Source organism: Carassius gibelio, chromosome A8 (assembly GCF_023724105.1).
Source record: "Carassius gibelio isolate Cgi1373 ecotype wild population from Czech Republic chromosome A8, carGib1.2-hapl.c, whole genome shotgun sequence".
NCBI lineage: Eukaryota > Metazoa > Chordata > Actinopteri > Cypriniformes > Cyprinidae > Carassius > Carassius gibelio.
The window spans coordinates 23862588-23885127 of NC_068378.1; the positions used below are offsets into that span (position 1 = coordinate 23862588).

The 22540-nt window shown below is 37.5% G+C and overlaps 1 protein-coding gene across 1 annotated transcript; it reads right to left on the reverse strand.

Moving 5' to 3' along the window:
* Window positions 1-234: 234 nt before the first annotated feature.
* Window positions 235-20315, reverse strand: LOC128018946 (leucine-rich repeat neuronal protein 1-like). Its single transcript, XM_052604845.1, has 2 exons — window positions 20085-20315; window positions 235-4778 (listed from the first exon to the last, which is right to left on the reverse strand). Exon 2 carries the CDS (start codon window positions 4682-4684, stop codon window positions 2444-2446), a length of 2241 nt encoding a protein of 746 aa, XP_052460805.1. The 5' UTR covers window positions 4685-4778; window positions 20085-20315; the 3' UTR covers window positions 235-2443.
* Window positions 20316-22540: the final 2225 nt, after the last annotated feature.

Consider the following 22540-nt stretch of genomic DNA (forward strand, 5'->3'; position numbering starts at 1 on the left):
GGGGTAACATGTATCTCTGGAGAAACTTTAAAATGTGTTAATATTTCCATTGAACTTATTAAAAATTGTCATACATACATATTACATTACACATTTATTGTACAGTGTGTCAAGTTAAGTGATCTAGACTTCTCAGTTTAAAAACTAAATCTAAAACAGAAAAAAGCAATGTTTTAGATATGTTTGTACAAAAAGAGTAATCTTCAAGAAAAAAAAAGAAAAAGAGAAGCTGCATAGTTCTAGTGATATTGTTTATTTCTCTCAAATATTTCTTCAGACAGTCATTTCTCCTGAACTACTGTACACGGACGTCACAACACGTCTTAACAGTGTAAAACCATTATTGTTGACTTTTGAATTGAAATATAACAATAATATTCCTCTATTACAAAATACCCTGCTATTCACTGAGATACAGTAAATCATGTAAGACGTCATTAGTGTCCTCCACCACTAGAGGACAGAGCTGTAGTGATACATTTAATGCTTAATCTAAGGTGACGTTTTCTCTGCCAGTAATAACACACAATGTGATTTACAGTCAGTGATGAAAGAACATCTTAAAAACATGTGACATGCCTATGAACAACATTTCACATTAGAATTGACTGCTCACATGTAAATTCTAGTTGTTGTCTGTATGAACTTGAGTGCATTTTCTAACCCCTTAAATTAGAAACTAAAATAAAGAAAATAAAATCCAGCATAAAATGCCAAAACAACAACCCTTATAACATACAGCTCAAAAACTGAGCTGAAAGTAAAAAAGATCAAGAAGTGTTAACATACTGTAACTTATAGATATTTTCCCTCACTGTACTTTAGAGCTAAATATATCATGACATCTCATTGACTTATGACAGTGACTATTGAACTGTTGAAAATGTGTCTAATCTTTGGTTCAAATAATACATAACAAAAGTGCACCTAGTAGAAAAAAAGTATATATATATATATATACGTACATTTTCACAATAAAGTAATTCGTATTATATAAAGTGATCACATCTGGTCATGTGATGTCCATTTTAAAAATGAAATTGTTTTTATTAAGCTACCAATATGACTTCAGGGTTTTATTCAGTGTTACTGTCTTTCAAAAGTAATAATAATTTCTTTAGGGTTTCAGCGTTTTTAATGATCGAAAATTAATGAGTGCACCTGTAAAGCTAAACCCTTAAAGAACTCAAAATTTAACTTGATTATTTTCATCAACATCTGGATAGATGTCATTTGCTGATACACAACAGAACAACAATACATGAGCATGTGTCTTGCATAACTTTTGAATTAATCAGTATGATGCAGGATTATGCACAAATCTAACAGGTTTAAACATGTCAGCACCTTAAAAAATAAATCAGATATTGTTTTCAGGGTGGCACGTGTATTTTAAAAGTCAGTTCATCTATGTGAGGAAAAAACACACATTGATTCTTTTTTTAATTCTCATACAATTCAGTTTTCATTCTCCACTCACACTTATACCTAATGTACCAAACTAAGACTGAATTGTGTGAATATTGAGTTTGGCAACATGTTTAACTGAGAACTGAAGCAATCTCTCAGTAATCAAAACGCCATGTGCATGAAGAGGCGCAAAGCATTGAATGGCCCCATCATTGTTAGCAATTGGTGAATGTCTGTAAGTAAATGTTAGGTATCTGAACCACATGATCGTTATAGTCTAATTACTTTTTTCAATCAAATATGAAATACATTTTCAGACAGTGCTAATAAAACCATTTTCCAAGCCATTTTCACACCCTCAACCATAAATAGTTATTTAACAATGCAAGAATAAATTAGCACAGCTGCGCAGTTGTGTCCAGATATTAATTACATATGACAGCTAATTAGTTTGGGGAAAATGCCAGTTCGTAGCACCTGGGTTTAAGTTTTATTTTCATTACAATGCAGGTGATAAAATGTGACGAGCTTAAGAAAAAATTAGAGCAATGAGTGTGTGCATGTCACCTTCTCACGCCAGTATATTATTTAGAAGTGAGAAAACTAGGAAAAAACTCCCTGTTAGCACCAAAATATCATGCAAAATCCATGCAAAAACTCCCGAATCTGATGTCATGTGACTGCATTTGATATGTGAAAGGAAATATAAATAGTGTTGATCTGTGTTAGTGTATTAGCTTGCTTAGTGCTGATATAGAATTAATAAATTATATTAATTATTAACACATTGGCATGCTTAACGTTGAACTAGTTTCAGAAAATACAATGCAATGCAAAACCATAGAATGTGTTTTGCAGCCCACGTCTGTTGGATGTCTAACAAAACTGCAACCAAGCGTGCTTCGCATTGAGGGTACAATCTAAAAAAACATATATCTTTCAGTTTCACCAGGACAAATCAATAATACATACTTGTCATTTATGTACAACAGAGTACATATACAGTTTAAAATGTCTCCTTTCTGTTGTGCAGTTACCACATGTATGTTTTTGAAGTGTCTATCTGTGAGTTCTGAGGGTCAGCAGTGCCCTCTTTCTCTTTTTCCGTCTCATTCTCCCAGAGGTTAATAAGTGGTGGGTAGAGTTCGTTCAGAGGAATGGAAGTGGTGTGCTGAATGTATTCCTTAAGAGAGTGGTGACAAGATTTCTGCTTCATGCGCCGTCCCATGTAGAACACCAACAGAGCCATGATGCAGATGGCGAACATTGAGCCCAAGACTGCTGCAAGGGCTACGTTGGACGGCTGGGCAACCATCTCCACGGCAAAGCTGGCTTCTTTGGTGGTTACGTTGATACAAGAGTGCTGGGTCTGCTCGGTGCCGGCCATGGTCAGGCAGACTTGGTATTCTGTGGAAGGTAAAAGGTGAGTGAGGTTGTACTCTTGGACATCTACAGGGACCATCGCTGTGTAGCTGATCTGCGGGTTGTCAATTTTAACTGTGGCGCTGAGCCACTTGGGTTGTGACACTGTTGGAAGATGGTTGGAAGATGCAGCAGATGGGTGCACCTTCCATTCGAGCACCACAGACTGGGCATGGACGATTTTTGCCAGGATTAATAAAGATCCAGTGGTGTTCAACGCCCCTTGATGTCCTCCAATAGGGTGCCCACCATGCCAGTTGCTCCTATCCATGAACACAGAGATGCTCCGGGTGTCGGCTCCCTCTGCATTCCAAGCAACACAAGTGTAGAGACCAGCATCCTCGGGTTCGACATGAGGGATCTCTAGAGTACCTTGATCTTGCATCCGATGCTTCTTTGGCATTCCTCCTCCCTCATTCGAGGATGGTGAAACGGCTTCAGAAGTGACTTTGTCACCGGTGGGTGTCACCCAGTAAAACTGAGGTGCTGGATCTGCCACGGCCCAGCAATTGAGTGTTAGAAGCTGTCCTATGGTGACATTGAGCTGTGGAGGGAAGGCATGCTGAGAAATTAGAGGCAGGCAGGTGTTGCTTGCCCCATCCCAACTTGCAGACACCACTTCCTGAAGGGAGTGGCCAACAAGATGTGGTGGGGAACCACAAAGAGTTATTTGGGGCTCCAAGACTTTGAGGCTTGATTGGTTGCCCAGGATGGGCCCCCAGTTGGCGAGACAATCGCACCTGAGTGGGTTGCCATAAAGACTGATTTCATCCAGACTGGGGAAAGCAGATAAAATCTCATGGGGCAAAAGCATGAGGTTATTATTGTGGATCAGTAAGGTGCGCAAGTCACGCATTTTCAGGAAAGCGGCTCGGTCTATGAAGAACAGGTGGGGGTTATTGTAGAGCTCCAGTTTGGCCATTTGTTGTAAGTTAGAGAACGCGCCCCTCTCAACTGCCTCAAGTTCTTCCATGTTGTTCAGACTGAGTTCCTCTAAGTGGGGAAAGTCTCGGAAGTCACCTTCCTGTATACGTATAATAGGATTTTTGTTAAGGTCGAGAAACTTGAGGCTCGGTAAAACACGCAGGGCATTCTTTGGCACAGCCGTGAGCTTGTTATCGAAGAACGAGAGACTCTCTAGGTAGTCTAATCCCTGGAAAGCACCCTCGGGTATTTCCCTGAGCCCCATTCCTGCAAGAACCAGGCTGTGCAATTTAGAGAGGGGGTGGAAGTTCATATCTTGCAGTCCAAGAATGGGATTTTCTCCTATCATTAGGATCTCAAGGTTGGGTAGAGAGTCAAACCAATGTCTGTCTATTGCCACAAGCTTATTAGAGTTAAGGTGAAGCCTCAACAGGTTCCCCAAGCCTGAAAATGCATTAGGACCAATAGAAGATATCTGATTATGATTAATATAAAGTTCCTCTAAGTTGACTAGATCCTTTAAACACATATCAGGTAGCTCTTTAATTTGGTTTTCCTCAAGGTAAAGAGTGACCAGTTGGGTAAGGTTACTCAAACCAACGTCTTGGATTTGTGTGAAGTGGTTTTGGGAGAGATCCAGTTCTGTGAGGTTTATCAAGCTCTGGAGTACTGAGGTTACCCTGGAGATATTGTTGCTCTGAAGAAGCAGCACCTGAGTATCAACTGAAATATTCCATGGGATTCTGCTCAAATGGAGTTCGTTGCAGTCAACAGTCTTGGCTTGGTGGTAGACAGACTGCGGCGTGTACCATGGGCGGGTCTCGCAGACACACTGGGCAGGGCAGAAGGGAACGGCAAGGGAACAACGACACATAGCCAAAACGAAACAGACTGTGAGCAGTGAAGTGAAAATGGCAGTTCTCTCCATACTGAGGATCTCTAGAGTGCTGTGCCCAGTAGGAAGTTGACAGTTGGAGGGAAGATTTCTACAAAATGGAAGACCGGAATTTTCTCCTCCAGCCCTGCAAAATGAAAAAGAAAGAAGACTTATAAATCATGCAGATTATATGATGCTAGTCGAGTGCAAATTATATTACCGGCAACTTTAGATGCGATATTTATTAGCATCAGTTGCAGAATGAATATTAAACATAAAGACAGCCATTTCTGCTCTCCTTAAGATCCCACAAACAAATCAAAGCATCATTTTTCGAAATGACTAAATATCCAGAATTTTAATTTTTAATACTCTACTCTTCATTCCCCTGCCAGTGCTCAGAGATCATTCTTATAAATTGATTATTCAGTCATCTCTCATTCTAGTCAAACAGGGAACAATTGTTAGCGAGTATGCAGGATCATTTTGGCCTGCATGCAAAAATACACCTGCCAAGCAGAGGCTCCGACAAACACATGAAAGGAGCCACACATCAAAGCCTGAGTGTGCTGCACCGTACATCTCAATACCATCTTCCTGTAAACGTAAGTGCGCCTGGAAGAATTGCATGATCTTGTAACTGTTGAGTGTAACAGCTCTCAGAGGGGCTGGAACTGTACAGGGGGAAAGCAAAATGAAAACCAATGCAATAAAAGAAACCAACGGACAAAATATCTCTAGGCCAGAGGCCTTGGAGATCTCAGGAGCATATTTTAGCATCAAGCATTCTGGCTACTTTCGAATTTGCTTAGCACCCCCTGACACATATTCAATCTTCTGCCATAACCAAGGCATTTGGAATGAAAACAACCTACCTACAAGAATGCACAGTGGCATTTGTCTTTATCTTTTTTTATACGCAGAGTTCAAACAGAAGCCTTTAGTGATGGACTACTGTTTGATCTACCACTATGCCAGGGTCTGTAATGCATTGCTCCAATGATTGCCGCTCAGTGCTAATGAGCTGAATTTAACTGGCAGGAGGTGCAAGAGAAGAACCGAAGACTGTGAGCTGTTAATAGGTCTTACAGCATGACTCACACAGACACTACAAATGACAGAAATCTAAAAGTGCTACCATATGTTTTCACAAAGCCTTAATTGAAGATGAAGATCAACAGAATTCATTAGAACAAACTGCATTACTGAGTTTTGAAGATTCTTGACTGTGGTTCTCTACTATAGGTCATAGATTTGTACTGACGGGAACAAAGAAAAAAAAACTTGCCATATACTTGTGAATAGTTAGGATAGACAAATAAAGACTTACAAATTTTTAAAGGCTTTGTTTTCAATCAAACTACAATATGTTGACGAAAAAAAATCATCTTTAATTTGTAGTGCCATTAGTAAAGTAATTCAAATGTCATGGGTCAGATTTAATCATTTCATTTCATGCAATCAGAGACAAAAGCATAAATGTATATTCATGACTTGGTAGAAGCTAGTCAAATGAAAGCTGATAAATGATGGCGTACTGAGCGGATGGAAAGTGACATTTATATTGTGAACCGTGTGTAACAACAACTTTGTTCAAAGCACATCGCTGAGAGGAACAAAGTTTTGTCACTCAGAAATCACACATCTTGGCTGCATATTAGAATAGACCCAGTGATGCAATGATGCGCAACTTCCCTTTCTGTTATGTTACATGTAAGATAAAACACTAAGAGGATAGGGATTTGTGTGCCGGATTCAATACTGAACATCTGTTTCTCTAACTGCTCATTCGGCCTTAACAAAAAGGTGTCAGAGGACCGTGCTGAAAGGACCGTGCTCCCCTGCCCACCCTTCAAGAACTGTATACATCCAGACTGAAGCAAAAGGCTCAGAAAATCACTCTGGATCCCTCACATCCAAGCCATTTCCTTTTTGAACTCTTATCATCTGGCTGGTGCTAACAACTGGACTGGACTGCCAGCCACAAGAAAAGTTTCTTCCCCCAAGCAAAATACCTCACAAAGAGTTAAATGTTCTCTCCTATTCCATTCCTTGTAAATTCTATTCTTTTCCATCTATATACCACAACTGTACATACAAATTTAACACACACAAACACACACACAAACATGTTGGTATATGTGGTTTATGGGGACTCTCCATAGGCGTAATGGGTTTTATTCTGTACAAACTGTATTTTCTATTGCCCTACCCCAACCCTACACCTAAACCTAACCCTCACAGGAAACTTTGTGCATTTTTGAATTTTCAAAATAACTAATTCTGTACGATTTATAAGCGTTTTGAATTACGGGGACACTAAAAATGTCCTCATAAACCACCTCCTCATTGTAATACCTGTGTCATACCCATGTCATTATACAAATTTGTGTCCTCATTAACCACATAAACAAGCTAGAATCAACAGAACAAATTCCTTGTATGTGCAAACATACTTGGCAATAAAGCTCTTTCTGATTTTCATGAATGTATAAGTATGCAAACAATAAAGTAAGATAAATGTTCATGAATATGTGCTCTTCATTGCATTCATTGTTATATATTTTTATATGCATCAACATATAGTCATAGTTTTATTATTCTTATTCTTATTATTATGCTCCTTCACAATACCAAAAAAGTACTATGGTATTAACCATGATAATAATACCATGGTGTCCTACTTTGATAACTACCATGTACCAGGCTCCCACATTTATACCATGTTATTTACACTCCAAGAAGTTCAGAAAAGACATGGTTATAACCATAGTACTTTATAAAATATGAAGAAGCTTTTCATCAATTAATATCATGAATCATGAGATTGTGTGTTTTCAACAGCAAGCCGCGACAGACAACCCACATGTGGCAGCAGTAAAACAAGCCAATCCGACACTTTCACGGAGACATGAGCTGCCTATTCCGTTGAGTCTTGGGGTCTTTTAATCTGCTCAGCCTGTGTAAAGCACTCTTGCATGCAACGATAGGCCTGTTGAAAATTCTCAGAACAAAGATGGGGAAAAAATTACCCACCCTCAATCACCCCCCTTCACACTCTGATCTTTTCATGCATCGAACACAAATTAATTCCCCTGAGAGGTGTGTTAAAGAGGGACGTGATGAGACGGGGGAGGGGACAGTCAGACGGATGGGGTGTGTCCCGCTTTGCTGCAGAGAGCCACAAACGTCTTATGTACCTCAAAGACTTGTGCTGTCACAACGTATTGGTGCATAAAAGGCCAAAGCATCTCATATTGAGCGTGCAATCTCTTGCTTTAGGTTGTTGACGAGTGGTTCAGGTAGTAAAGATCAGATTTTAACAACACTAGAGCCAGTTCTACACTCGTATAACCTGTTCTGTTTCATTGGAAACAAAGCTATTGGCAATCACAATGGCAACTGAGATCCAGAAATCCCTAATGGCACAATATACTGTAGGACTGCTCTACACAAGTATATGCATACAAATGCAACAATTTATAATACAACACAGGTATACAATTCCTGCTTGAGCAAGCTAAATCATATAAACGTCTTTATGGAAGCTTTCTAAACAAATAAAGCACTTGGTTTAATGTCACAGATATATGAAGGTAACTTTATCCTTCCCTTGATTGCTGAGGTCTGCTAGAGTCACATTAGCATAGAGCATGTTTTTTACATTTATTATGCATATTTTACTGTTAAGTTAAAACATTATATACATTTTTATAAACTTTATATCATTGCAAAGGGAGTTTTATAATGTAATCAAGGAGCACATACCCATTCGATCATGATTCAGTCGTGGGTTTTGTCATGTCAAGTGTTCTGTCAAAACCAACATGAGTTTGTTCACTTGTTAGCCGTCTTGTCAGCTGTTTCCAGTCATGCAACTACAGGTCCTGTCTACTTAAAGGGTAAACATCTGATAACAACAGCATCATACACGGTGCTTGTTATGATTCATGTGCATTATGAGAATTAACTGGACCAGCCTGCAAATCTGGCAGACTGTAAATCAAACTGATTTACTAGTATTTATTGATATTTTCAATTAGTAAATTCAATAAATTTGTTATGGAATTTTTTCATTTTAATTAGATTTTAATCTTTCTATTATTTAGCTTTCAATATATTTCTAGTTTTAGTGCTTCACACTTATTTTAAGTGTTTTTTTAAGTAAATTTTTTAATAATATTTATATTTTACTTAATTTAAACTTTATTTACTTTATTACTGAAAATGATTTTAAATAGTTTCAGTTTTAGTTAACAATAACAACACAGCTGAGAAAACAAGTGTATGCGTTCAGAAGAGACTATTATTATGCCAGCAATGCACTGGCCAAGCATTTACATCCACGTTAGAATATTTGAGTATATTTCTTGCCTAAGGCAAGTGTTTCTCTGGTCCTGTTTTGCTAACTATCATAATGCCAAATTGTGCATTTTAAGACAAAAAGACAACTGTTGGCATACAGTATAGCTTTAGCAGTTCAAATCATTTTAATCTTTTTGATAAGAAATATTTGAATTTATACTGAGCTCTCTGACTTGTATGGCAAATCTCAGTAAGGTTTAAAATCTAGTTGATATCTCCTCTGAATTGCTACAGATTGTCTTTTTCTCAACAACAACAACAACAAAATAAAAAACAACAAGCCTCCTTTTGCTCTCCATTTAATCTCACTGCTGCCTCAAAGAAGCAATTGAGATTTTAATAAATGTCCTTTATGATATTTCATTCCTAAACTTCTAAAAATCAAGATTCCAAAGGTTTTTGCAGTGATGCCAGTGAAGAACCATTTTTGGTTCCCCAAAGAACATTTCAGTGAACATTTCCTAAAATAAATGTTTTCTTGGTGTAAAAAACAGAAATCTAAAATCTAAAAAATTATCTTTTGTGCAATGGAAAGGTTCAATGGATGTTAAAAGTTCTTCATGGAACCAAAAACGCTATAATAAAGAACCTTTATTTTAAAGAGTGTATGTAAGCACTGATCCTTTAAAAGACTGGAGACAGATCATCGTCACTAGCTGCCATCTTGCTGCCGCCCATCTTGCTGCTGCAGAGATCAGATCACCTTCAGCGATGAAGAAAGGTGGAGTATTCGTGAGTGTGTGAGAGGAGATGGAGGAGGTTTCTGTGTGTGTGTCTCAGTCTGACTGTATCGTGTGACACTACTTTGCATGCCTGTCTGATCGCATTAGACACTAGGAAGGTCATTTCTGGAAATAACCCCCGCGGCCCCTCTGCGTGGCAGGAAATGGGGCCACCTTACCTGATACCATGGTAACCTGACAGGAAGAAGAAAAAAGACTAAGCCTTGGGGCTTCCCATTACATATGTGTATGATGGGACATAGAGACACAGTGAGAGAGAGAGAGAGAGAGAGAGAGAGAGAGAGAGAGATGTGAAAAGAGCTGAAGGAAAGAGTGAATGAAAGACAGAGATAATCACCTAAATGATTTAGTGAATCTGGAATATAAATACACAGTTGACAGATTACAGTAATAACACCCTAAAGCGAAATTCAATAAGATGGAAAAGAATAAAATAGACAGGAAATTTACCCTCAGAAAAAAATAAATTAATCTCTCTTTTTTTAGTTATAGCATCTACCAGTAGGGTATGACTGCCAATACTAACCATATATATTTAAAATAAATATAAAATATAACACAAAATAGCCATGCCAATACAATTAAAACATAACATAAAAATCACTACAGTGTTTGGACAGTTCCTGGTTTTAGACGTGTGTGTGTTTGTGTGTGTGTGTGTGTGTTTCAAACAACAAATACTCTGAACTGCATGTGTCTGCATATCACGTGGCAAAGTCCTCATGATACAACTGAGAAATTATTGAATTATTGAAATGAACTGAAAAAATGCACTTGACCACTAATAAGTGCTATATTGGGACAGATGTTGTCTTTGTTATAAAAGTTGTGCCACTCACCACTTGTGAAGAGCATTGAATGAATGCCTCAGCTTGTAATTTAAGAGAGATTATCCAGCCAGCTGTTCACGAGTCTAGTGCAAAAGTTATTTTAAAAGCGATTATGTTTGCTGGAAACAAACAAGGATCCTGACGATTGTATTTACAAGGTGCTCTACATTTCATGCTCTCTAATGTACACAGAATACAACAATGAGGTGCTACTGCAAACCATTAAAATGTAATGATATGAACATGTGTCCACATACATCAGAGCAAAGTACAACAATGGAGAGCAAGACAATAGCGTTGTTCCCCAAGTGGTGATTGGAGATTCGGAGGGTGTGTAACCGATAACCCTTTGGGGCTGATCTCTCTTTTAGTACACTCTACTTTCCTTTTTATTTGTCATGCCTGAACACAGCCCCTCACATCTGCAAACATATTGGAGCCGATAAAAAATTAATGGATGAATTATTAATTATTGAGAGCACTGCAGGCAGGTCTTTAATTTTCATCCTTGCCTCTTACTATTGGGAAAAATGGGAAAAAAAAGTAGCTGTTAATTGGTGTGAAGGAAAGATGCATCTGGGCCATCACAATTTGACAACATCTCATGACCTCATGTAGTTTTCAACCCTTCATCACTTTCTCACACACCAGTATGTATTACCAATATCAATTTTCACATCACACTTCAAGTGGATAGCAGGCACAGTAAAAACTGTTTAAGCAACAGAAATCTATTTTAATAAAAGTCTGGTGATGAATAAAACTTACAGGTGATGTAATGTGACATGGAGGGCGCTATTTTAATGATCTAAACGCAAAGTGTAAAGCGCACGGCGCAGGTGCACTCAGGGCGTGTCCAAATCCACTTTTGCTATTTTAAGGATGGAACAATGGTTGGCGCGCCCGTGCGTATGGTCTAAACGGGTTGTACCTATTTTCTTAATAAGCAATGGGTCCCATGTTCCATTCCCTTTAAGAGCCAGTTGCGCTCTGTCATGACGGATTTGCTATTTACACGGCAGAATTTGGCAAGCGCAAAGACAGAACGTGTCTCCAAGATGAAACGGAGCTGTTCGTGTGCGAGCAAATAGATTTAATTCTGATACATGAGATGACTATCCATTATGACATGTAGGCATTTTTACATTTAATAAGCCTACAAAAAATTCTTATGCATTAAAAGCCTTTAATTTTTTATATTTGGCATGTTTGTGTGCTGCTGTGCGTCCCTGTGTTTAATAAGCAGTGTGTAAGCTCTTTAAATAAAAAAAGAAAAAACATTGCACCAGACTTTAGACCAGGTTTGAGTTGGCCTAAGGCGCAGTCTATTTTCAGTTCCTTAAAATAGCATTGAAAGTGAAATACAGCCAAGTATGGTGACCCATACTCAGAATTTGTGCTCTGCGTTTAACCCATCCAAAGTGCACACACACAGAGCAGTGAACACACACAAACCATGAACACACACCCGGAGCAGTGGGCAGCCATTTATGCTGCAGCGCCTGGGGAGCAGTTGGGGGTTCAATGGCTTGCTCAAGGGCACTTCAGTTGGGTAATTGCCAGCCCGAGACTCAAACCCACAACCCTAGGGTTAGGAGTCAAACTCTCTAACCACTAGGCCACAACTTCCTAGCAATATGCCTGAACACACCTCTTTTTTAGACCAGCACGCCCATGGGCGCAAAAATGAGCGCAAATGCATTTGCTAATTAAATGACATGGCGCTGGACAGGAAAATGCGAACTAGCAAACACACTTGCAAACACATTTCGCCGGGTGTATGATAGGGCCCGGAGTGTTAAAGGAGTAGTTCATCATAGTAACATCAAAGCAGTGATGAGAGACAAATAAAAGCTGAAAATGTGAACTGAAGTTAGTGCAGCATTTAAATGAAATGGAATGCATTCTGAATTAAAGAAACGCCAGCGTAAGCATTTTTCCGAGAGAAATACACTTTAAATTTAAAGCTTTCTTTTTTTGATGCCATAAGATGCAATTGGAGGGCCCACTAAGTTATTCGCCCTATCACCACACTACTGGGGTGAAAAAACACTGAGCATTAAATATAAAGACCCAGAAGGCAACTCATCCATACAAACAACACATAACTGTCCTTTAATACACCCTTATTGGTGTAAAAAAAAAAAAAAGGACATAGACCTTTTGCCTAATGACAAATTACAGAGTAAATTTAAGTTCTATCAATATTTAAGGCTGTAAAACTAACACGAGCAAACTCTGGCAAAAGCCAGCGTGTACTAAACAGGGTTGTGTGCTATTCAGGATTGAAGTGAGAATGCCTTTTAGGGGCAGGTTTACACTTGGAAGGTTTGGTTCGATTAAAATGAATGGTGAAATTGCCCTGTTAGTGCAGTTCATTTGAATAAGATTGAATGATGTCATCCAAGCCTTGTTGTGCACCAAACCAGACCCATATCCAGCTTTTCAACCCTGGTGTGGTTCGACTGAAAGATAAATGCACCATGTCTCAAAGACATCTAAAAAAATCAAAATCAAAAAACAGGATGTGATGTCACAAGGTGCAACCTTAAAAAAAAGCCAAAATGCTCAAACATACCTGGCTCTTGTTGCCCTTTACAGTTCAGTACAGGCATCAGAACCGCTATCTCATCGAAGCAGATCTCTACAGAGAAATCCCTGACACGGTTCTGACTCCTTTACACATATTATAAACTCTGTGCGAGTGAACAGCTGCTAAAATACAACATACAAGTACATTTAGCCCAGCACACAGCATTGTTTGGGATGCTCGGTAGCTTTGCTAAATATACATCATAAAAGTATATTTTCTGTTACCATTTTATGCTATCACATCCTTATCCTTATGAACCAGCAAACCATAACTAAATGTATCATTTTCTTTTTTGATCCAGACCAAAAGAGCCAAGAGAACCTAACTACACATGTAAACACAGCCTTAAAGCCCAGCTCAATTCTAGAACTCATTACATTTTGATATTTATTGTTTGTTATCTGAAAATAATGTGGTTCACACTATATGGTGCTGTAAAATTATTTGAATAAAAGTTCATACATATAAAAGAAACGTTTTGACAGTACTGGTCTTTGTTTAGAGAATTCCATCTGTTGGACTAATGAAATACATAATACTTTATTTTTCACAGCTGAGGGAAATTTATTTTGGGAGTACATATGAAGCTGCCTGAAAAGACAACAATTACAAACATTAATAAGAATCACTTTACAGTTCTCTTCCTGCCATTCCAGTTCCATTTCCTGTGGGATGTGGCTTATTCAGATCCTCAATCATCATTTGAAAGGAAAACATTATTAAATACAAATCTAGGTATGAAATGGTAAGTGACTGGAGCTGTAAAACCTGCTTTCTCACTGGCCTCTTTTTTTTCTTACTTCAATTTAACGTTTAGTGCCCTGTGAAAGCGAGAATCATTTCTGATTAAGACGATAAAATAGGAAGTGGACTGGACAAGAGAGACAGAGTGAAAGTGAGAAAGACAGATAAGCTGAAATGTTGACACACAGCGATGGAGAGAGATGGAGTTGAAATCATCTATCAGGGGACAGGAGGACTCAGGGACAAGTCCAAAAGTTATTTCATGTTCATTTGTTCTGAGCCACAAAAGACCTGATGCATTTCTCCACCCACAGCACCACTGGCTCTCATAACCTCTCCAAACGAATGCAACCATGCCTCTGTACAGCCCAAACTCTTCAGTGCATTATGCAAAGCATCAACAGCATCCCTTTCAGCACTTGGCTGAAGAGACGCATCCCACATCCAGCATGATCGAGAGATGGGACACTTCAACACTCACATAACACACAACCTCAGCTCATACAGAGAGCACCATTAGGATATACAGTATTGTTCAAAATAATAGCAGTACAATGTGACTAACCAGAATAATCAAGGTTTTTCGTATATTTTTTTATTGCTACGTGGCAAACAAGTTACCAGTAGGTTCAGTAGATTCTCAGAAAACAAATGAGACCCAGCATTCATGATATGCACGCTCTTAAGGCTGTGCAATTGGCAGTGGTGGACAGTAACGTAGTAGCTTTACTTCGTTACTGTACTTAAGTACATTTTTCAAGAATCTGTACTTTACTGAAGTAGTTTTATTTTGAGTAACTTTTACTTTTACTTCACTACATTCCAAAGCATAAGATCGTACTTTTAACTTCACTACATTTCATAAAACATATCGTTACTCCCTATAAAATATCACGTGCTCCGACACGCAGAAGCGGTGTCTGATTCATCATGAACGAACTGATGAGTCTTTTCAAAATAAACCTTTAAATCGGATCGCGAATCGCACCAAACGATTCGTTTACGAATTATAATGATCCGATTGCAGCTGTTCTGGAGTCGACCACTCACTGATTCAAATGAACCGTTTAGTGTGAGTCTACAGAAGTAAGAACCGTGAGATCTTGTGAGCGCGTGCGTCTGATGTTGCTAAAAGTAAGTTATTAATGTTGGAATTTAGGATTAATTATTGTAACTGAAAATCATATTTTTTATTATTTATTTTATATATTTTATTTTGATTGATTGTTCATTGAACAATAATAAATGAAGTACCTGAAGCTGACAATGAAGTAAATGTATAATAATTAGCAAAGATGATTAATTTAGCGCTGTAAACGCGCGTGTGAGGGGCGGAGACGCGCCGCGGAGCGTCAGACGCGCTTGAGGACCAAACACAGCAGAGCGGTAGGAAACTTCACTCCTCTTATTATTTCTCTTTTACTATAGCGATTTATTTTTATATACGTGATCTGAGTCTTTCATAGAGTTGTAGAGTTAGAGTTATTAGAGAAATATAATTATTTTTTACATTCTTTGGTCGAAGTTTTCAGATCGGCAATTCGGAGCCTGTTCGCGACTCTGTTGATTCAGATCGGGACTTCGGAGCATGTTCGCGACTCGGTTGATTCAGATCGGGACTTCGGAGCCTGTTCGCGACTCGGTTGATTCAGGTCGGGACTTCAGAGCCTGTTCGCGACTCGGTTGATTCAGATCGGGACTTCTGGACTTCGGAGCATGTTCGCGACTCCGTTGATTCAGATCGGCACTTCGGAGCATGTTCGCGACTCGGTTGATTAAGATCGGCACCTCGGAGCCTGTTCGCGACTCGGTTGATTCAGATCGGGACTTCGGAGCATGTTCGCGACTCGGTTGAATCAGATCGGCACTTCGGAGCCTGTTCGCGACTCGGTTGATTCAGATCAGGACTTCGGAGCCTGTTTGCGACTCGGTTGATTCAGATCGGCACTTCAGAGCCTGTTGGCGACTCGGTTGATTCAGATTGGGACTTCGGAGCATGTTTGATATTTTTTTTAAATTCAGATCTCGAAGCAGGAAGTGTTTGTCAAACAGTTAATTGGTGATAAATGAATATTTGGACTTGAGGCTTTTTTTTTTAGACAAGTAAGGTTAGACAGACATGAATGTTTATTCAAAACGGTACTGGAAATAAGTAAATATTGTAGCTGATGCTAAATGTCTAGCAGGCTTGCTGGTGCTAACTTGAGGTAATTTTTATAAATAATGTCCAAATATTTTTATTCAACCACCTATATATATATATATATATATATATATATATATATATATATATATAGATAGATAGATAGATAGATAGATAGATAGATAGATAGATATAGATATATAGATTACATCTGGGGAGAAAAGAAAGGATGTGATGTTCAGAACATGGTAACTACAGTAATTATCAAAGAGGGGAAGAGATGCACCCCGTTTGGCCAGGGGTGTTTTTACACCACAGACAAGGTTTGAGAAGGAAAAAAATCATTATGAAAATATAATTATATTTTCCTTAAGATGTTCTTCCTAACTTCAGGCCTTATTATCTTGTCATATATAACTGTGGTGTTCTGTAAAACCACAAACTTTAAAATACTTTTTTCTTACTGGTGAAGATCAGATTATCATCTCTGTTTTCTCTCAGGTACATCACAGTGTAAGCTTCACAGTGAACATTACTCTCGTAAGCGTAGTCCATATCAACAACAAAAATATATCTTGACTCCATATAGTGGTTATTTTGGAAAAAATCCCAGGTATTTTGAGCAGTAGGATTATAAAAAAAAAAAAAAAATGTGCTAATATAAAATTAAATTAGCCTATATAAAATTGCAAACATCTATCTTTCAGTACTTTTTTACTTAAGTTCATACAAAATTGAGTACTTTTGTACTTTCACTTGAGTAAAATTGAAAAATGAGTACTTTTACTTTTACTGGAGTAATATTTTATTATTTGTATCTGTACTTTTACTCAAGTACTTGATTTGTGTACTTCGTCCACCACTGGCAATTGGGCAATTAGTTGAATTAGTTGAAAGGGGTGTGTTCATAAAAATAGCAGTGTGGCATTCAATCACTGAGGTCATCAATTTTGTGAAGAAACAGGTGTGAATCAGGTGGCCCCTATTTAAGGATGAAGCCAACACTTGTTGAACATGCATTTGAAAGCTGAGGAAAATGGGTCGTTCAAGACATTGTTCAGAAGAACAGCGTACTTTGATTAAAAAGTTGATTAGAGAGGGGAAAACCTATAAAGAGGTGCAAAAAATGATAGGCTGTTCAGCTAAAATGATCTCCAATGCCTTAAAATGGAGAGCAAAACCAGAGAGACGTGGAAGAAAACGGAAGACAACCATCAAAATGGATAGAAGAATAACCAGAATGGCAAAGGCTCAGCCAATGATCACCTCCAGGATGATCAAAGACAGTCTGGAGTTACCTGTAAGTACTGTGACAGTTAGAAGACGTCTGTGTGAAGCTAATCTATTTTCAAGAATCCCCCGCAAAGTCCCTCAGTTAAAAAAAAGGCATGTGCAGAAGAGGTTACAATTTGCCAAAGAACACATCAACTGGCCTAAAGAGAAAGGGAGGATTTTGTGGACTGATGAGAGTAAAATTGTTCTTTTTGGGTCCAAGGGCCACAGGCAGTTTGTGAGACGACCCCCAAACTCTGAATTCAAGCCACAGTACACAGTGAAGACAGTGAAGCATGGAGGTGCAAGCAGCATGATATGGGCATGTTTCTCCTACTATGGTGTTGGGCCTATTTATCGCATACCAGGGATCATGGATCAGTTTGCATATGTTAAAATACTTGAAGAGGTCATGTTGCCCTATGCTGAAGAGGACATGCCCTTGAAATGGTTGTTTCAACAAGACAATGTCCCAAAACACACTTGTAAACGGGCAAAGTCTTGGTTCCAAACCAACAAAATTAATGTTATGGAGTGGCCAGCCCAATCTCCAGACCTTAATCCAATTGAGAACTTGTGGGGTGATATCAAAAATGCTGTTTCTGAAGCAAAACCAAGAAATGTGAATGAATTGTGGAATGTTGTTAAAGAATCATGGAGTGGAATAACAGCTGAGAGGTGCCACAAGTTGGTTGACTCCATGCCACACAGATGTCAAGCAGTTTTAAAAAACTGTGGTCATACAACTAAATATTAGTTTAGTGATTCACAGGATTGCTAAATCCCAGAAAAAAAAATGTTTGTACAAAATAGTTTTCAGTTTGTACAGTCAAAGGTAGACACTGCTATTTTTTTGAACACACCCCTTTCAACTAATTGCCCAATTGCACAGCCTTAAGAGCGTGCATATCATGAATGCTGGGTCTTGTTTGTTTTCTGACAATCTACTGAACCTACTGGTAACTTGTTTGCCACGTAGCAATAAAAAATATACTAAAAACCTTGATTATTCTGGTTAGTCACATTGTACTGCTATTATTTTGAACAATACTGTATATATATGGATGCTTTTGTTGAAATAGATCTACCAAGCTTAATGCACCAGGAAAACTGTCATTTTGTTTTGTTAAAAAAATATATAGATGGATGGATGGATGGATGGATAGATAGTTGGATAGATAGATAGATAGATAAATGAATATGTATATACATTATTTTTTATTTAAAGAATATACATACATTTATTTAATGTATATAAATATTGGTAATGGTATAGAATGGCACTAATGCTAAAGACATGGGCTCAGTTTTCAGAAATACATAAATTGCTGGAAATAAATATGCATGCCTTGAAGTTGCTTTGGAGAAGTTTCCTCAACATGCATAAACATAAAAACAAAAATTAGGTACACGCACAATGAAACATAACTTGTAATAATCGTCCACTATTGTAGACCAAAACAGATGTCAATTTACTGAACAAAGATCTGGCAATAAAATCTCACTCTGGGATTCTATCATTAAGCCATATGAAACAGGGAAAGCAGCCCAAGGAAATAAATCTGCACTTAGTGATCAAATGGAGTGTGAGATCACATGAAGTGAGGATGTAAGCATCCATTATGAGTGTTAAGGGTTCCTGTGCTGTCTCTGATACGTTCACTCATATTCCCACGGGCCATTTTCTCTTGGTTTGCTCCTTCAGAGGTCCTCTGCGCTCTTTTATTTAGAGCAGCTATAATTAAACAGCGCATTTTCGTTCAACACATGCAAACAGAACTATCCAGGCACTTAAACAAGAAAACATCACTGAGGATACACTGCCAAAACTGGGCCGTCAAATATGATATAGGTTTTGATGCATTGTTTCTGCTTCTAAATTATATCTTCAAGATGTGCCTGATATGAAATTCTGTTACAGCAGCATTTCTGATGTTATTTTATTTTATTTTATTTTTTCAAACACTCCTTTATACTCTCAGAAACAAAAGCTGTACTGGGGCAGTACCCTTTTACGAAATATACAATTTAGGCACTTATATCTAGGTTATATGATATGCACCCTTTAGGGGTAAATATGGTATGTACCTTTTTTTTTTTAGTTTAGCATTAAAAATATTATTTAAATCACGAAAAAATGTATTATTATAAAGTACACATGACTCTGAAAATTAAGTAAACCGTTTAAATGGCTCAATCTAGGTAAATTAAAAGTCTAGGTCACAAATGCTGTCACATGACAGAAAGACCTCAAAGCAAACTCATACACTTAAAACTTTAAGTTACAGTGTTATGATTTGCATTTCTGTAGGAAATAATATAGGAAGACCAATAATTACATGCAAACAGCGAACAAATTACACAGTGAGTAGGCTACATGTAGATTTCTCAGTAAATGCTGTGCAAGCTGTAACATCAAGAGAAAAATACACAGCCTAATAAATAAATAATAAATAATACAAAACTATCAAAAAATATCAAGGCTTTTTAAATGTTTCTCTGTGTTATCTGAGTCTCTTCAGATGCTTCCTACCGGGTCACTGAGTCCAGGAGCAGGTGAAGAGGATTCGACCATCTCCTCCATTAAAATAAAAAAAACGAGCTCACAAACTTCAGAGCACAAACCTCCAATTCTTAATATACACAGAACATTTACCGGCGGTTTTATTCCCTACGAAGTAGGCTACCATCAGTTTGCAAGTTTGTAACTTCTGAACTGAAACCACGGATGCCAAAGAGATGCTTTTAGAAACGCCCTTACCTCCAGCGATGGATCCGACCCAGGGACTCAACCTCACCTATTTCTCTATTACGTTGCAATTTGAGCAAAAGGTCGCTTCTACTCTTGGCAGTTGATTACTATATTTTGCGTTTGGTTATTTTATTTTAAATATGAAGTCCATTTTGACCCTCTCGGTCCGTTTGAAAGCTTGCCTCCGGAGAGAAATTATTCTCGCATCACCAGCATCAGCATCGCTCGCTTATGCATCTTTTACAGTGTATTTGAAGCGCCATACACGCCGAGGCCACGCCTATCGCTGCTTCTCGTTACGCTGTCATTAACCAATGAAAATGTCAGACCAGTTCGCTCCGCCAATAGAACGTAGGGGGCGTGGCATCGTTCTAACCCATAGCAATGATGTAATGGTCCAGTTTTCGCTCTGCCTCCAGGTTGAGCTCCTGCGACAGCGTCCTGCCATCAGCGCTGAGCTCACACAGGCTCGTGTTTCTCTTATAGACAAAAGCATGATGGCAGAAATAACCCGAATACCTTTATCCTCTCGAGACCAAGCAAACATAAGATTTTTGACATTTTTAACAGAGAAAAAATATTTTATAGCTGTATATAAAGATATCATTTTAATGATTTTTTTAATTTAGTACCCTTGTGTCTTTTGATTAATATATTTAGTTTTTATTATATATATATATATATATATATATATATATATATATATATATATATATATATATATATATATATATATATATTCATTTAATTTTATTCTTAATGACCATAATTATTATTTTATATTTGTTATATTTATATTCTCATTTGGTTTTTATTTTTATTGTCTTTATTATGAATAGTTTTCATTTTTTATTTCATTAATTTTTGTTTCATATTTTTATTATTATATATAATATTTTATCATATAATTATATATTTGTTATTTTTGTATTATATTTTTTTTTAATTCACAGTTTTTGCTTACCATTATTATTTATTTTGTTTTTTTATTATGACATCATCTAAAACCAAGCAAACAGTTGTATTTTTATTTCATTTTTTATTTTTATTATAACTGTTTTATTCTTGCAGTGTCTGCCAGCAACATCATTACAGATTTAAGACATGTCTTTGCACGTGTTCTGACTGTGACAGCTTCTGTACTTGGTTTTATATAGTCATAATTAAAAGTGTAGCCTTCATAAGATGAAACGTTTCGGGACGCCTCACCTCTCGGCAGCTCTTCAGCAGCTGAGAGCAGTTTGATCAAATACGTTCTCTTTTTGTCACTGAGCTCATATGGTGACTTTATGAGATTGTAAAATCAAAACCATTAGCCTTTGTTGTAATAAGCATTTTGCAAGAGGCATCATTTATGTGGATGTATTGTGAGCATTTTTTATTTTACACTGTTCCTCCTTCTGCTTTGGGGAGGGAGCCCATGAAAACATCTTGAAATACACAACAAAACCAAGGGTGATTAATAGCTTCACCCATGGGCCTTTGACACGGGAAGATAATGTATGCCTCATTATATAACAATAAAAAGTCCTATTTCCTCTCTGTCTAAGAAATGATTGCTTGTAAAGCATATAAAAGCATGTGATGTCATTGTTGTTTCAATATATGTGGTGATATATTGTATTATGTCTTCACTGAAGAGGAAATTTGTTCATAGTCTATTTTCAAAACAGCATATCAATATAATAACCTTCATAAACTATCAAGCATTATGACTTTGCATTCTGAAATGCATTCTGGATGAATCCATAGGTCAGCATGTAATAGACCAGAACTGGGTTGAGAACAAATTAAAAAGATTTTGAAAAGATAATGAAACATCGGGCATTTGATTTTTATGCCTGTAATCTTGCTGAGCTGATTGGCTCAGTTTTTGCTTCTCTTCTCATCCATTAAAAAAAAAAAAAAAAATTCCCATGATCATTAAGGCCTTCGTTTTTCAATTTTTAATCAGCATGTTTTTCACACATCACTCACACTGTCTGAGTGTTTTTCAGCTTATGAAAAGAAAATTCACAACAACAGTGAGATGCTTCTGAAACCTTTACATGTACATTTACATTTATGTTCTTTGCAGAAGCATTCTTAACAAAGAGACATTTGTGTTTGTACCGGCAGCTAATAGGGAGCCAAGGATACAAATCGAGCCCTCAGACAAAACCTCAAAGTGCTAGGCAACAGAACATGTATTTATTTGCACGTTTGCTGTATTTCAGCATCACATACTTTGAAATGCAAAAGATATAAAAAAATACACCCTTGAAACCTCTACATCAAAGGAAACTTCCAGGTTCAGTACACGGCACGTAAGAATTATTGACAGTATATCTGTCGATTACCGCAGAAAATCATTTGGACTCTTTTCTCAGTTTGAAAAGTCACAGGAAAAACAGTATATGAGGTATAGAGAGTTTAAAGAAGAAATTTGCAGCTCTTTTTTGTGTGTAAAACATTCTTTTCATTTT